This window comes from Xiphias gladius, chromosome 5 (assembly GCF_016859285.1).
Source record: "Xiphias gladius isolate SHS-SW01 ecotype Sanya breed wild chromosome 5, ASM1685928v1, whole genome shotgun sequence".
Classification (NCBI taxonomy): domain Eukaryota; kingdom Metazoa; phylum Chordata; class Actinopteri; order Istiophoriformes; family Xiphiidae; genus Xiphias; species Xiphias gladius.
The window spans coordinates 9,331,181-9,349,022 of record NC_053404.1 but is presented as its reverse complement, the minus strand read 5'-3'; the positions used below and the strand labels follow the sequence as shown (position 1 = coordinate 9,349,022).

Here is a 17,842-nt window from a genome sequence, read left to right as displayed (position 1 = left end):
ACGAGGACTGTCTGGACTGTGATTGCCTTGTGTGCAGAGATGGCAACGCTGGACGACGTTCCTTGGAGGAACGCAGTGGCCGAGAAGGGCTGAGTGAGGGATGTGGTGAGCCATTGACCAGAGGAGGCAGAAAAGGGTATGAGAGCAGAGAGGGATTGCTACATGTTTGGCTTGCTGCTGTGCTGACCTTGGTGAGAGGGGTGACCATGGAGACTAATGAAATTAATTTCACGATTAATTTCCTTCCTTAGAAATGTATTGCCATTCCAGTATTTTTTCCAAAACGCTACTGGATAATAATAATAAGAAATGAAGTGGACTCATCAAACAACTAGGCGCAGCATCCCTGGCAGGGGTGAAGATACATATGCATTTCATTCTAACTCTGATTGATACTAGTAAAGAAATCATTGATAACTATCTCATGACTGACTCATATGGACATAATTAAGGACATAGATTATACTTTATACTTTGTCCTTAATTATGTCCATATGAGTCAGGATATTACCTGGACATATCCCCATAAGATAGCCATGTTTCGTGCACTGCACAGCACCCTTGAGGGAAAGAGGAGTAATATTAGAGGTTTAACAGCATGTAACATGTATGTAGTGTTGTAACAATTCCACTGTAATGGGGATATTGAAAAATTGTCCATTATCACCAACATAAGCATCAAGTTAGCTAATTGATTAGCACACTGAGGCTGTCAATTAACACATCCCCTGTGTCCATGAATATGCAGTCAATGCAGGTATGGATCAAATGACAGCCAGTTGCCTGAGGGCCTTTCACATTGCACATTAGTGGATATATAGGGGAAAACTCTAACAACATACAGCAGGTAACAGAGCTCAAGGACACCAAAATTTGAAATCAAAGCATTCACTCTTTATTCTCTTTTTCGTCTTGATGGTGCTTCATTTTCTACAGTTTTCTCTGGTTTATTTTCTTTTAGTCATGTAGAAGTAATAGATAAAAGGACATGTATAACCTACATATGGATACTTCTCCACAAAAGAACGTAGCTATTTTTGTTTATTCAAGGATAAAAGCTCATACGTAGGGCTTTTTTTCACATCACCAAAAACTAGACTGATAATAAAAGATACAGTCTACTTCTGTACCAATAATAACTGTACAATAGATTTTTTTCACTTCACAGTGACAAATGAACACCATCAAAAGTTGCCTCCCATCAAAAGTTGCCTCTGGGCTCGTGTCACACCTCAAAGAGGTACCATATTTGCCAGTGGGGCTCATTGTTCATCTGGAGGAAAGCCATTTGTGCATTTTTAACAGTCATCTAATCCAATATTTAGTTTCTTAAAAGCAAATTAAAACAACTGGCTATTGTGGAGACATACACTCACTTGTTTCAGGAACATTTCTGAATCAAATTAAAGCACGATCTGGGATGTATCTTGTGCCTGTGTTAAAATAATAAATGTACAGTGAGACACAGTGGGGAAGAACATTTTTGGCCTTAGATTTGAGGTCAAATGTCAGGTTTAAGTATACAACAGCACCCTCTGACATGGTAGAGATTAATTCACAGGTGCTCTAGGTACTGCTGGTGTACACCACCTCTGTGCTCACAATACTTTCTTACATGTCACATGAATTATGAAAATTACTGGAACAAGTGAAAGGAGAAAAGATGGAAATAGTCTCACCCCACTCAAAGATTTCGGTCTTGTTATTAAATATAGATAAATGAAATTATATGATGAAATTTCATTGCTGACATCAAAATTTTGCAATGTTCAAAGTCATTAGACTAAAATTACTATACCAAATCCTCTTAACATCACAGCAGAGATTTGACAGTGGAGTTCCTATCTCTCGTGATCTCAATCTTTGCTCACATGTTCACGTCAAGAATTGGCTTTGCTTACAGCATGGTTAAAAAAAATAGTATTTGGCTAAGTCTCTCATACAGTACATTGAATGACAAAGTTTGGTGGTCATAGAATGAAATTCTTGGTCAGTTACAACATATTTGACACGATCTGCACTAAACCACACCCAACTTTCACTATCTGATGATGAAAAAATCTAATACACAACAGTTACAGTATTTGCAAATCCTCCCTGCCCCCACTCTGTTACAGGGAGGATAACTATAATTCAAAGTCTTCCCTTCTCATCAGCATTACTCTAGGGGGCAACTGCTGGGCCAGCTCATCCTGGCAAATTGTTGGACTGTCGTCAGCACTCCATCCTGTGGATGCCTGCCAGCAGCCCCTCCATCCAATCAATAGGCACCGGCAGCTAGCTTTCCCCCCTTGCTCTCTCTCACTGTCTTTCTCTCCCTCTCTCAGCTACCACAGTATAAAGACTGCTCTGTTCTGCCGGCACAGCATAGTGATTAGGCATTAGGCCTTTGCTGTTGTTTGAATTAGCTTTATCTATGTCCACGATGAAGGACAAGGCATTTCATGCCCACTGGAGACATTCACTGGACATAAAAGAAGCTAATCTTTAGGAAATATAGAGGGGATGGGTGTGTGAGTTTATATGTTTGTATATGAGGGAGACAGTTGCTTGTGATAGTTCTTTTGTAATGCTGGTTATCATTCAATGACAAAAAAAATCTATTGAAATTTTTCAAGATGTGTGGCTCTTGAGCATGGTAAGTGATGTACTGTCATCACTTAAAGTACTGGATTGTGGATAACATGCTGGTTTAAACAGACTGAGCAGCGGTTGTCTTTGGAGGACATGGGAGGGACCAAAAAAAATCTATTATCCCCATATTCCTGCACTGGAGGTCAGTTTAAGAGGAATTAGAGGTTACTGGATTCCCCTTGTTACACTTGTTACCCCCCTCTGTACATCTGTGCCTCTGTTGTCCATCATGCACCTGCCCAAGTATTGACATGTAACCACAGAATGCCTAACAGCAGCCCAGCCCTTCTCCTCCTGTTCCTCCTCTTCGCTTTAAAATCATCTTCTGGATATTTTGTACGCCCTTGATAAACTGCCAGCACACAATCCCCCTTCTGCAAATGTTTATTGATCAAAGCAAAACTAGAGCTGTGGGATAGGTATGGAGTCTTATCCATACTCTTATCCATGCATCACCTCTCATACCCCAGAACCATACAGACAAAAGGATAATCCATAAAACATAATGGGCATCAGCAGACAATGAGATTTATAAGCAATATACAGTAGTATAATACCTGAGACCAAGAATTTAGTCAACAAATAAATGATGTACCATACTATACCATAACATCATGTCTAGATCTTTTTAAGTCTATTACAGCAACCATTCTGGTTGTGAATGGAGTTGTTAAAACATAGTCAAAAATAATTAGTCATCTGGTGAGGAAGAGCAACCATACTCCTTTTGTTTACATGGTGCTTTTCGCACCTTTTCAGCACTTTTACGCACAACTATTGGTGAATTTGGGTCAGCAGTCAGCTGGAGCCAAATATCTGTTGTGTGATGGGTAATCTGAGCACAGCCGGACGCTTGTGTCTGAGAGGAGCTGCGCAGCAAGCTTTTTTATCAAAAGCAGGGCATCATTTTTAAACCAGCAGTTTCCCCAAATCATCCAGCATGCATTATCCTGTAGTCATGTTCAGATTTCTGAGCATGCATCTCCAAATTGCAAGAGCACGTCCCACTTTGATAAATGACATGGGACTAAAAACACAGGCGTTTGAAGACCTGTCCCTCCTCCCTCTCTGAGCCAATTATTTTAAGTCTAAAGCAGGGAAAATAACACGATGGCTTACCGGAATGAAATCCTGGGCACTGTCAGCGACCGGCTTCTCCTTGTTTCCCTTCTGTCCCTGGTTCGCTTCTCTTTTAAGTCAATCTGCAGTGTGCTCAGATCAGATGAGAACGGAGCGGTACGCCTTTTCGCTGTGTCCTCTGTCCAAAGTTGCCGGGGATGGACCGACCATTTGCCGGGATGCTGGGCCGGGGTTGCAAGGCTGAGGCATCCCCAGGGAGTAGGAGAAGGATATGGAAGAGATGGAAGGGGAAGAGGGGAAGGAGGAGGAAAGCACTGCAACGACGAGGAGGAAACCCCATCGGCAAGGAGGCAGACAACAGCCCTGTCTCGCTCCCGCATTCACTCGCGCACATGCGTGCGCGGTCGCGCAGCATCGTCATTATACAAGGACAAGGAGCGCCATCTACAGGTGCTGTGTTGTAAGAAGCCGTTCGGTGTTGTCTCATGAATTTAAAGTGTGTCATACTGTAAGTGTATATTCACATTCCGATTTCTTTGCTATTGTGACAGACCATTGGGGTGTCAATGTAACTCCACGGGGAACACTTAGGGCTTATTGCACATTCAATTTTTGCCGTGACTCTGTGACTCTACAGCTGAACAAGTTCTGCATTTCACTGCTGTGTGCATAACGTGTGTGCATGTCATTTAAGTGTCTCACAAAAAGTAGTCCATGGATCCAATTAGTCCCTTGCAATGAACCCCCCATCACACACACAAACATTCATTTATTCCCTTGAGACCTTCCTTATCCTTGAAAATCACCATAACCCCTTAATGCCAAACCCCAACTCTTACCCTAAATGTAATCCTAACCCTTAATGGAAAACAAGGTGAGTCCCCATAATGGGACTTTGGGAACAGTATTTCTCCACAATATCACCATTGCCACTGCCACCCTCCACTCCCTCCCATGTTCTTGTATCCCTCCCTTTCAACAAACATACACTCCATGGCAATTAGATCCCTATGGGGTTATGACGATGATAATATCACCTGACCAGCACTCCATCATCTCTCTAGCCCCTCATTCCCCTCTTTCCCTTTCACTTTACACATACACACCTGGTTTCCCAAGGTCAGTAATTGCAGTATTTCAAATATGTGTGTCTATATCTTATGTTATGTATAGTCAGTCCTGCATAAGTGACCTCTCTTTGTTCCTCAGCATACCGGTAACATACTGTAGGTAAATCGTGAATTTAATGTCAGCAGTCAGTTTTTGTGTACAGAAAATAATACTGTTACCAGTTGTTGTTTTTTTTACGTAGTTCTCAACTATAATAAATTGAATAATGTATCTAGGTTTCTTGATTGCTTAATAAACCATTCAAAACTGATAGTGACATCATTGGCTTGTGACTAGAAAGAAAGACCAGCAGGAGGAATTTGGTGGGAATAGTGACAGAGCAGCACTTGTCCTTCCCACATTACCACTGCTGAGGTGCTCTTGAGCAAGGCACTGTAACCCCTGACTGCTCTAGGAAGTGTTGCTCATACTCAGTGATCAGCAGATATGGTTGTACTGGGCAGCTTCCAAGTATGAATAGTGTTTGTTCCTGAAAAAGAATTAATTGCTCTCAGTGATAAATAAGGTTGTTTTTTTAAAAAGAAAAATCAATATTACCATATTTTCTGACATGATCATCAGGCAGTCTCAGTCACTTTACTCATCGCAGTACCAGCAGCCGTTGCTTATAAGTTTGTTGGTTTTGGAGCTATGCTGTTCATTATCTATTGCCAGAATACTGTTGACACTATTGCAAACTGACTGCTGAAGAATGCCCAGTAAACAAGATTCTCATTAATTATCACCATTCATCTGTGTTTCAGTTACCAGCTTGTTTACAGACCAGAAACAGATTTTTTACAGACTTGATTAAAGTCAGTGAGAGTGACGTGTAATGAGGTCAGTTTGAGTTTCATCTAATGAAAACAGTTTTAACTTGTGTAATTTCTGGCTTTATATTTCTTAAAAGTATTTCTTTTCATTTTCCAGTTCTCATGTCTTTCCAGTTCCTTTAGTCTTTCTTTCTCTCTGAACTTGTAATGTACACTCACCTAGCACTTTATTAGGAACACCTGTACTCCTGCTCTTCATGCAGTTATCCAATCAACCATTCATGTGGCAGCAGTGCAAAGAATAAAATCGAGCAGATACAGGTCAGGAGCTTCAGATCAAACATTAGAATGGGGAAAAGATGTGATCTCAGTGACTTTCACTGTGGCATGATTGTTGGTGTGAGATGGGCTGGTTTAAGTATACCTGAAATTGCTGATCTCCTGGGATTGTCATGCACAACCATCTCTAGAGTTTACTCAGAATGGTGCCAAAAATAAAAACCATCCAGTGAGTGGCAGTTCTGGGGACCGTAATGCTTTGTTGATCAGAGAGGTCAGAAGAAAATGGCCAGACTGATGGAGCTGACCGAAAGGCTACGGTAACTCAGATAACTACACTTTACAACAGAAGGGCATCTCAGAATGCACAACACGTCGAGGCAGATGGGCTACAACAGCAGAAGACCACGTTCCACTCCTGTCAACCAAGAACAGAAATGTGAGGCTGCACTGGGCACAGGCCCACCAAAACTGGACAGGCGAAGACTTGAAAAACGTAGCCTGTTCTGATGAGCTTGATTTCTTCTGAGGTACACAGGTGGCAGGGTCAGAATCTGTTCATGTCAACAGCATAAACGTATGGACCTTACCTGCCTTGTAGTGACAGTCTAGGGTGGTGGTGGTGGTAAAACGTTGTGGGAAATGTTTTCTTGGCACACTGTGGGCTCCTTAATACCAATCAATCAATACCAGTGAATGCCATAGCCTATCTGAATATTGTTGCTTACGATGTGCATCCCACATTTTGACCACAATTTACCTTTCTTCTAATGGCTACTTCCAGGATGATAATACCCAACGCCACCAAGCAAAAGTCGTCTCAAACTTGTTTCACAAACATGATAATGATTTCAGTGTACGTCAATGGCATTCCCAGTCACCAGATCTGAATCCAACAGAACACCTTTGTGATGTGGTAGAATATCTGCAGAAAATATGAAATAATATCATGTCAACATGGAGCCAAACTGAAAGCAAATCAGAGCTATTAGTATAGCGTTCATATTAAAGTGCTCAGTGAGCTTACTGTATGTAGGTGTGGCCACATATGCATGTTTGAAGAATAACCACTAGATGGTGCCACTAAGATGAGGTCCAACCCGTTACCATAGCCTGTATATAGTTTGTTATTCAAATCAGTTGATTAAACGGTCTAGATTCAGGGGCGTCTCCATTCAGTTTTTGCATTTTTATTATTTTTTTTTTCTAATCAAAATGAATGCTTTTGATAAATATATTTGCAACAAAAACTGGTTAAATTTTTTTTTAGGTGAGGTGCAAACCTTAATCTTTCATTTTCTTATTTGTAGAAGTCAGAAACTGATGAAATATTTTCATTACACAATGAGACATTTACAGGTTTATGTCTGCATTTATAACAATCACCTTTTCTCTCTCCCTAGGACAGCTGTATAATGACACTGAAGGTCTGAAGGTCACGCTATGAAAGGGATTTATAATTAGATCCTAACAAATATTTTTTCCATGTTCTAAAATAACAACTTTCACCTTCAGGAATCCTACACAGAGACTTTTTCTATAAAGTGTGGTTAAGTCCACTCAGTGGAAATAATTGGTTAAAATGCTGTTTTGTTCCTGTGTTTATGGAGTATGTTTCACCCATGGCTTTGATTGCTTTTAGAAAAACAGACTGGGTCACAGATTACCAGGTTTTCGTCAAGTAGTCTGTGAAGTACAGAGAAATAGTTTTATACAGCTGAAGCAAGACAGTATGCTTGCTGACCTTCCACACTGTTTCACATTTCAAAGGGTAACTGTGAGTGATGTGAATAACTTGGCTTTGAACTAAGATAGACAACAGAAGGAATAGAGACAAATTTCATATAGTTTAGTGAGAGTACTATTATGGAAGCATGTAATGTACAGTATTATAAAGAAAACACACAAGCTGATGCTTCCAGCCAATGCCATACTTTCATTGGATATGTGATTTTACACAATTTAAAGCAAATTACTCTTTTATCCTCCTTTTAAATGTCACCAAAAATGTTTGTTAAAACCTTCCCATTCATAAAATGTGTTGCAACGCAGTTTACGGGAAATGTTCTCAGGAAGTGTAGTTTTCAGTCGAGAATATTAAGCAACAATCTATTCCAGGATGTTTTTCAGAGTCACACTCTCATGTCTGTCTGTACTCTGAGAAAAACCTCGTAAAACTGCAGTATGAGGGGTATGTACACAAAACAAATTTTGAATGCAAAAGAAAAAATTCAACAAATGACTCAATGTCATGATTATTACTTGTCAGACCATCCATTGTGTTTATTTGTGTCCTGTATCTATAATTCCTTGCCTCAATAATTGATCATTAGTTGTCAGTAGAGATAGAGAAGGAAACAGGGAGTCTATCTCAAATGCTTTATAACACTTACATAAGGTGACAAGGGCACTGAATAAAAAAATGTGTAACAAGTCACATGCAGTAATCTTCAAATGTACAGGCTATGTGATATTGCCAGCTATCAAATATACAACAGGATAATGTTCACTTAGCATTTAGCCTTATTATACATCAAATAATAAGAGGTATGTGTTATGACTAGCTAGCTGGTTCACAAAGAAGGGAGACACACCCAAAATTGCAATAATTAATTGACATTTATTACAGAAAATAATAATAATAAATGCAACGAGATAGTTACAATCATGCTGCCTCTTCATCAGACAACATCTCCAGGTTCAGACAGTTTGAGATGAAAATTAATTAAGGGTCAGGGATTTTCTTAAACTTAATGTCTGGAAATGGTCCACAACTTTGAAATTAAATTCTAAAATTAATTTGTTACTACCTGGATGGTGGCAAAATCACATTTATCGTGGTCAGTATGTTACAGTAAGTATACATACTTTGTAGCAAATGAGCTACAACAAGCCAAAACACTTGTGTGATAACTTAATGGCCAATACAGAAAAATACAACACAAACAACTTGCCAACAAACCACAAATCTTTTATGTCAGTATGAAAGAAATGTGATCAATGTGTCTGACCTCTAACCTATTCTTTTAAGGAGGAGACTTTCTCTCACTGAAGTCCTCCACCATTCCCACAGAAAATTTCCTCCCAACATTTTTAAAAGACCATTTAGACATCAGCAGCTTTTATCAACAGATCCTTCATTATTGGCGTCTTTTGATCTTTTTTTTTTTTTTTTTTTTTTAAACTTAATTTAGCTGCACTATTTTTAAAATTTTAAAGTTTTTATTTTGAGCATTCCCCAGCAAAAAGTTTGCTCTGCATAAAGTAGCAAATGACCTTGAGCCAAAAATGACACAAAGTACATTTTTTCCCTGTTGTTTGGTCCATGGCTTAGTTTCTTTCATCATCTTTAAGACATTTTGTCGACATCTTTTAAGAAAAATGCCATAGAAATACAGTTAATTATAATCAGAATACCACAGCAGTATATTGAGGGGGACTTCATTATGCAGGTTTTGTTACTTTTTCAGCCTGTTTAGAGGGGCGTATTTATCTGGGTACATTACTGTCAACTTATTGTTTGTTATATAATTTGCTGTAAGCGCCTAGGTAAAACGTGGTCTATCCTATGTACAGTATTGTCAGTATCATATAAACTGTGTCTAAAAAGAAGACACATAGTTCTGTATATACAGTACATAATGTATGATATATTAGACAACCCCAAAACACTTGACTATATGCCTGTCAGCACATGGCAAAACTCACCCATCTAGAGCACCACGCTGGCCACAACAAACATTATTAATTGCAGTTCTTAATGCACTTGTTTAGTATGTAACATGATCATTACAGAAGGATCCACATAATGAAAAGTAACAAGTGAAACACAGGAGAAGTTTGCACCAGTACTAAAAAGGACAACCAAGGACAACCAAAGTGAAAGAATGTAACAATTTAAACAACTTTGATGTTCTCAGTACACCCCACACACAGTTTGAAATTGAATCATAACATACCAGGAAACAAGAGGAATCTCGCTGTGAAACATAATCTGTGTGTTTGATTGCTGTTGTCGTGGTACCTTGCTCACGTTCTGAGTCCCACGATGCAATTGTTACTGGCACCACTGTCATAATCTGATGGATTCTTTAATTACAGCAGACTCCAATACTGTAACACACACACAAACACTTTATAATAATTTTATTTATGTGCATATTTTAAAAAGCAAGCAGAAAACCAATACTAGACGATACAAACTCTGTTCTGTACACAAATTAATATTTTGTACCATTTCCATGCCACATCTAACTTTGAATTAAAGGACACAAGTAGCAAGTACAGTAACAAGCAACAACCAATATCTACAGACACAAAGCAGTACTTTGCAATTAATTAAGCCTTGTCTTTGGCATTCCTGCATGCATCCTCGAAACTATGGTCAAAAACACTGCGTACATCCAAAATTACTTTCTGCTCTCATTCACAAAGACAGCATATGCGTTTTGCTGTAGACATGACGTTTGACAACACAGTACAGTTACTGCTGCAAAATTTGAAAGGTAGATAGACTATAACTTTTCATTTAGCTATTAACGATTGTGACATACCTTATGATTTAAACCAATTTATATACACAGGAACTATTCATCCATTTTAGATTTGCATGCAGAAGTTGGAATAAGCCGGTGACAGTAAATAAGCTTTATAATGTAGCTCTCACAACAAAAATTGGATCTCTACTGAATATTTTGGCATGCTACTTTGACATTTTACTGACCAAACTACTGAAGGACATTATTGCAATTTCTTCCAGTTAATTCAAGATATGGTGTACAACTCAGTTCGCTTTCCAATAGTGACCCATCTCACCATAAACATGATCTGTAATCAAATATAGAGCAGATGTATTTTACTACTGAACATGGGCTGCATTTACAATGTGGACCATGTGGACAATCCTCACCTTCATTACTCCATCCAAAGTAACTTTTGAAACCTCTATAACTATTTTTCCCTGCTGATGCTGATGGATTTATGAACCAAGACCTGTTTGGTCAATTAAACTATTATATTTCCTTTTCACTGAATACATGGCTGTACTTGCTTATAATCTTAATGATACCAGTATCCTCTATGCATAGCCGGACCCTCTTTCAAAAAGACTGGTTATTGGCCGTTTATTGTTGACATTTATTGCTTTAGCTTGCTTTTCAGAGCCGTTATCTTCTTATGCACATAAGAGTAGTCCTACATTGGCGGACAAAATTGTATTAATTGTTACAAAGGACAAATTAAAGACTAAAGGTGAGTTAACTTTTGTAGTAAGTGCACCTAAACGTTGAAATAACTTACCTTAAAAAAATACTGTATGTTCATCTCCTGTAATTCTGTATCTTGATGTAATTGTACCTTTGAAAGTACTAAAATCATAATGAAAATCTTATTTGTTCTTTATATACGGCAGGTGCATAAAAAAGGTTAAAAAGTAATATGTTGGTAATATCTACATGGATAATGACATAGTTGAACTAGCAAGGGCACTTCATCTTTCCCACAACTACACCCTGACCTTTGCTGAAAGGAGGATTAAGTCAGTGGGCATCCCTGAAACTGGTTTGTATTGTAGAAGGTCGTGAATTAGCTAGGAAATCAATAGTCTTTCAAAGGTATTTCAATGCTAGATTTTTTCTGTGGACATTTAGCTCCATATAGATTTTTAGAAAGCACAGTGAAAAGCAGTGGACATTTTATTCATTCTATGAATAGCTGTGACAACAGACATGTTTGAAATTGTCCCAGCACTGGAAAAACAAATGTACCTTCTGAAATAACAGATACCATTATTTTGACATATCATGTGCTATCTTGTAATTAGTTTCCCAATATTCATAAAATCAGTAATCTTAGCAGTGCCAGAAATTACCTACCTACCTACTGAGCAAAGGAGCAAACTGAGATACAACCACAAAGGGTTGGCATTGGATTCCAAGGCTCGGGAAAAGATTCCCGGGGAGGTGAAGTATGTTTTTCCGTCAATATATGTTTCCCTTAACCTTAACCTGAACCTAACCTTCACCCTGACCCTAAACAGCTGTGTCTTATGATGATTAACCTGACCCTCACCTTGCCCTAACTCTGCCTACTCCCAAGTTTTTGAATACAACTGTCAATGAGTGAATAAGGGCAGCTTTAGAGATGTGAGCTTGTGTGGACAGAGGATTCAACCTCAGAACACCTCCTGGGCGGGGAAGGGAATGACTGACATTCACCCCTGGAACTGAGCAGGACACTTAATTCCTGACTGCACGGGTGCTGTTTTGGATTATACTGCAGCATTTAATGTGAACATCTTTGTGTGGAATAGACAGGGTTTTACTGAAATACAGTATTTGAGTGAATGAATGAATGATTCCAACAATCAATCAGCCTACAGCCATGTTACGCACCTGTGTATCTACCATATATGTGAAACTGCCCTCCACCACACATGAGCCGCAAACAGCCCGTAATGGCTATAACAAAGTTTGTCTCCATCCATCATGATGATTACAGCAACTATTACTTGGTCGGTTAACGTTTTGCACGTTATGTACGTGGAGAGTAAAGTGAAACCTCTGCTAGTGAGGACGGAAGTAAAATCACATGCTGCAGTTGCAGAACTATGTTCCGCAGGACGTGGGAAAGGACTGTATATCCCTGCGCTCAAAAGCCATCACAATTGCGGGAATATTGTCAGGACGACTGTGTGTGTTTTAAGTGTGAAGCCAGACAAACGGATCTGAGCAGCAATGAAGACGCGTGAGTGTCCGTTTCCAGCTCTAGCCCGTGGTGAATATGAATGAAGAATGACCAATGGTAAGTAAAAGACGTACTGCATGTAAGTTCAGTAAGTGGCGTAAAGTGGTGACGCACTGAATTGAATTGACGTTAAACCCACCAAATTCGAGCCGAACTGAAGCCAAAATCTGGTCAGTGCGGGGATGATAAAGCACATACGCAAATTCTGTACCATGTAAAGCAGCGTATTGTAGCGCATTCGAAACTTACCGGTGAGCCAGCAAGCGCATCCGTTCCCCTGCCTTCTCCGCGGAGCGACTGGCTAATTTACTGTATGTTGGCTTACAGGGTTTTCCAAACAGGGGAATTCCGTATGAATAACTTCCCTTCTGCCATTCAGAAGGAAACTGAAATAGGTTTAGGATTTAGGGGAATTGGCTTGCGACTTACAGGAACTGATAGACCCATGTAGGGCTGCTGTAACATCCACTTAAGTCAATGTTTACATCCAGTAACAGGTTATACTGTATAATCCGATAATCATTTATCCATGCAAAAGTACATATACCAAAATCTAAAAATACTACATTACAAGTCCGGCAGTCCATATTTTACCTGGGTAAATGTACATAAGTATAAAAAGGGTAAAAAAAAAAAAAAAAAAAAATGTCTTAATTATACAGAATGGCCCCCTTTTAGAGTGTAGATTTTAATTTCTGAGGCATTCAGTGCAAGCAGCATTATAATCTTGTGGTTGGTCAAATATAACTATTTCCAATTACTTGATAGACTGTAGGGTAGTTTAATCTATAAACATGCAACCCATTTTATAAAATAATAATTGCATATTATTTAACCATAGCTTTGAATGAAAATACTAAGGTACAGTACAGTACCTCAAAACGATCACTGGATTTACATATGGCTTAATGACATTCCTATAGATATTTTTTCTGCCTCTTGGAGGTTGCAGTTAACTTATTGTAATTACAGTAGCAGGGGTGTATTGCTCTGCTATGTTAGTTTTTGTAGTGGTTTTTAAAATGAAGTGCAAAGTCACACTGGGGGACATTTGAGCTCCTTGTGAAAATTAAAAAATATTTTAATTTCCCTTTGGTTGTTATTCAGGCCAACATTATAAAAGAAATGAGAACTTTCTCAGCAATGGATTCAAATATTTAGACTGCTTTGATTGTTTCTTTGCAGGGCACAATAACAAAACCGTATTAAATCAAATGATTATTTGGAGAGCTATTTGGGTTCTTTAAATGGAAAATGTTTGGATGTATTATATGTAAACATGTTTTGGATTAGATGACTGACCCATTTGTCTCCCTCTCTTTCTGTATCCCCTACACTGTGACCATAAACTCTCAGCCTCTTCTTTGCATCAATCTCCTTGCTCTTCTGCTTCTACCTCTATCTCTATCCTGTGACAGCAAAAGGCCTCCTGAAGAAGTTAGAAACGATTACATGGTAATCGTGCAAACTGATCTCGACAACACAGTAAGACACTGATTCTATTTGCTTAAATATTTATTTTCCCACACTACACCCAAAGACAATGGATTTTCATTGTCATCCAGTAAGAAGCAAGCATTACAGTTAAGCAATGATAGTTCAAAGGACCAATCTCATCAAATGTAGCATGTATGTGTTTTAAAGCACAGAACAGATTGACTGTACAAAATGACTTCATAAATTACACTGATAAGTTGAACCCAGGTAACAATCATAATCCTTTAATTAAGAGACAGAAATACTGTAAAGGGAAACAAACAAAACAGAGCAGCACTTTAAAAAGTGCTGAGACACTGGAGATGTGGATTTGTACAAAAGCAGCTGCAACCTAATATAAGGTATTAAATGTTAACCATTATTTGTGCATTCACTAAACATTTAGATTTAACTTTCCCCCTTCCTTGTTTTTCTTTAATATCTTAATGCCCCGTTACTTAAGGTGCAGCCAGCCATACAAGGAAACTAAACCAAAACAAGGAAATAGGCTATTTTGCACATTTTCATGAAGTTAAAGAAAGATGCACTTACAGGGTGAAAAATCAAAAATCAGTGAAAAATCAGTCAGTTTCTTTTTTACATCCTCGGAAAACCACCAGCTGTAAGCTCACACATCCTGTCACCATCTGGAATTGAACTAGTGGTTTTTGGAAATTGGTCATTATATATTGTACTTAAACGTTCAGGCAGTTGCTCATAATATAACAGTGGAACATGATGTAGATTACAAAATTAAATTTGCTTTGAATTATTTGCTTTTGTGTAAACCTACTTGAAAGGTCTTGATGAAAGACTTTATGGACATCAAGACTAGTCAGGCTTTTTTAGGTAAATTGTCAATTTTGCACATTTTTTTTGTCTGTGTTGACTTTTTTAACATTTGTTTTCTGTATGGGGACCCCTTCCCACTGGGTGCAACAAGGAGTTTTAAGCTTAAATTGTAAATATGGTATTTCGCAATTTTTTATATAACCAAAAAGGCGACCTTCTACCTTCAAAATAACCTAGAACATGCTGTGAAAGCAATTAAATGTTTCCAACTGTTTCCTCAGACATCATTACAAAATAACTTTAAAGACTTTAAACTAACTGCTACATGAACACCTGATTTAGTTCTTCTTTCATATCTTCAGTTGTATTACTAATATTGACCACTGTCATATTCACATTCCTTCAAGAGAGGAAGCATCTTGGCCGTGCTGCACAACTCATCCTGCCCAGAACTGAAACACAAGCTACGTAACTGCACGTCAGACATTGCGGTGAGTAATAATTATTTTGAAGTTGTCAGCTAAAATGGTGATTGTACATTTTGCTTATGTTCATTAGTTTGGCCTTTTTTGATGTATGTCCTTCCTTTTTATTTAGTAATTTCTTTGATATATAATTTAGCAATGTTTGAGTGCCTGAAATATTGTCAAAAAAATATACTAAGTTACCATGAAAACAGAGACCCTGCTCCTGCTCTTCATTTGGTATCTACTGTACATACACAGCTATATGCAACAACATCTCTAATTCCACAGCTTCTTTACACATGAAGAGATTAAAGAAACTCTAAGGGGCCCATAGGGATGGGCATTTCCAACAAGCTGGATTTGCTGAAAGCAGCATCCCTAGCAAGGAGCATTCACCCATCAACCTTTGGCCACCTGCGTAATGCACTGTTTTCCACAGTCAGCTGTTGTATTACCATCATGACACATAGCACCAGGCCAAAGGTGGTCGACTGTGCTACTGAACATGGGTTTTGATTTTTGTGGTCACTGAGATTGTACACTGTATTATTCAAATGTTTCAGAGGACTCACATATCTCTATTCTACAGAATGTTGTGAGCACCTTGCACATCCTAACCTGCAAAATCAAGAATTTAAGGCTTTCCCACACAGATGGACTGGTCATGTCTGTCCTAAACTCAATACATTGCCCTTGTCTTGAGAAACCGGTAAGTCTAGCCACATTAATTGGTTAAAATAGTTAAACTGTAGATATACATTGTTAATAAATTGTTTTTGTACTTCTCTAATGAAACTTTGAAAGGGCCAGCAACAAGGTGACAACAACTTAAGAAACTAATACTTTCAGTTTCTGTGTGAGATTTTGGCATGTTCTCTAATTAAGGAAGACTGGAATGTTGGCAGGCTTTAATGTTTCCTTCTGCCACATAGTGGGTGACTCACCAATAGCTTATATATCCAGTCACTGTGTGAGTGTATCCAACATAAGCCCATTTGTTTTCACCAAACTTTGTGCCAGGCGGAGATAAGCTACAGCAGAAAATGTACGTGCAAAAGGTATTCACATTATGCTTCTTCGTGCACTACACTGAAAAATTCAGTTGTAAAGAGACGTTTGGAGGCACAGACTAGAAATGAACATAGTAATTTGGATGTTTTGGGTTACTCTGGTTGCATTTCCAACTAAGGTATTGAAGTGTCTATCCGAGTCACACTGGAATGCCATAAAATCAGAAATCTGTTGATTTTAACAGACTTCAGAAGTGTATGTTTCCGCATTTGTTTATTTGTTATCTCAGTAAGATGCAGTACAAATAAAAAAAGTTGGAATTTAATTAGTAGTTGGCCAAAAACCATGCCCTGTTTACCCCTGTATCAGTTATGTACTGTTCACCTGTATTTCATTTTGAACAGAATCAAATTTCATGATTCAGGCTCATAGTTGAAGTCTGAGTCATACGGCAAAGCAAACCAGGGACTCTCTAGAGTGTCAGGCCTAACCAGACCAGCACAGGTTTAAAATACTTGTTCACTCTTTAACGTGGTTGGATATGAACTTTAAAGGGGGTTCCTTACTCTTGATCAAACATAATTGAACTATACTTTGATTAAACACCATCAAACTCCTACATTACAGGGGTATTCTGTGATTACTGTCCGTGCTGTAAGAGGTCAGGTTTTGATTTGTCTTAGAAAAACTGTAGAGTGTGCCTTGTTTCAGTTTACATTGAAAGGGAATAAATATGCATTGATAATTTGTATATTGGAGTGACAGAGCATATAACTATAATGCACATTATCATTTAGCATTATATCTAACTGATGTTGATGATATGTATATCAGTTATAGGACTAAACTCATCTCATTAAAAGGACTCAACACTAATTAGCACATTGTGTTTTTGCGTTGACTTTTATTGACTAGACTAAAGAACCCAACATGAAGTTGAAGACAGCAACAAGACAAAGGAGAAACGAGCAGAAAAAAAGCAAAGAGACTAAAAAACTTTGCAAAGCCAAGGCAATCCTGTCTACCATGACTGAATGCTACGAGATGCTCAATACTCTATTAATGGACACCTGAGACCAAAATCAAGCACATTGTGAAGCAAAAAACCTGCAACTCTTCTGAACTATACAGTCCTTCATTGGATTATGCAAGCGGAAGCTCCCACTTCATTTAAGTTATCCTGTCAAGAATGCCAGTATATCTCTCTTTGGGTGTTGTATGACTACTGACTTTCAGACAAGTTTCCAAGCTACACAGAAACATGCTATTAAGCCAAATGGAAAAGAAAGTCCCAAGGCTGTGCAACATACTGGACTATCACACTGTGCTTAGAACCAATTGTGTATTGCCTATATCACCCACTACCATGCAGAATTCACAGGAATGACTCCATATGATGCACAGCACAAAGAAGCTCTTAGATGGTTGCAAGGGTGTACAAAAAGAAAAACATTTTGTAAGATTAAGTTTAACTTG

The 17,842-nt window shown here is 38.4% G+C and overlaps 1 protein-coding gene across 1 annotated transcript in view; it reads right to left on the bottom strand.

Moving 5' to 3' along the window:
• The window catches only part of ctnnd2a (catenin (cadherin-associated protein), delta 2a), a 235,849-nt gene extending 222,943 nt beyond the window's left edge, over positions 1–12,906 (bottom strand). Inside the window, exons 1-2 of the mRNA XM_040126585.1 lie at positions 12,870–12,906; positions 9,901–9,989 (exon numbers count right to left, since the gene is read on the bottom strand). Coding sequence (XP_039982519.1) covers positions 9,901–9,952 — 52 coding nt within the window. The 5' untranslated portion in view covers positions 9,953–9,989; positions 12,870–12,906. The remainder of the gene's footprint in view (positions 1–9,900; positions 9,990–12,869) is intronic.
• Between the last annotated feature and the right edge of the window lie 4,936 nt (positions 12,907–17,842).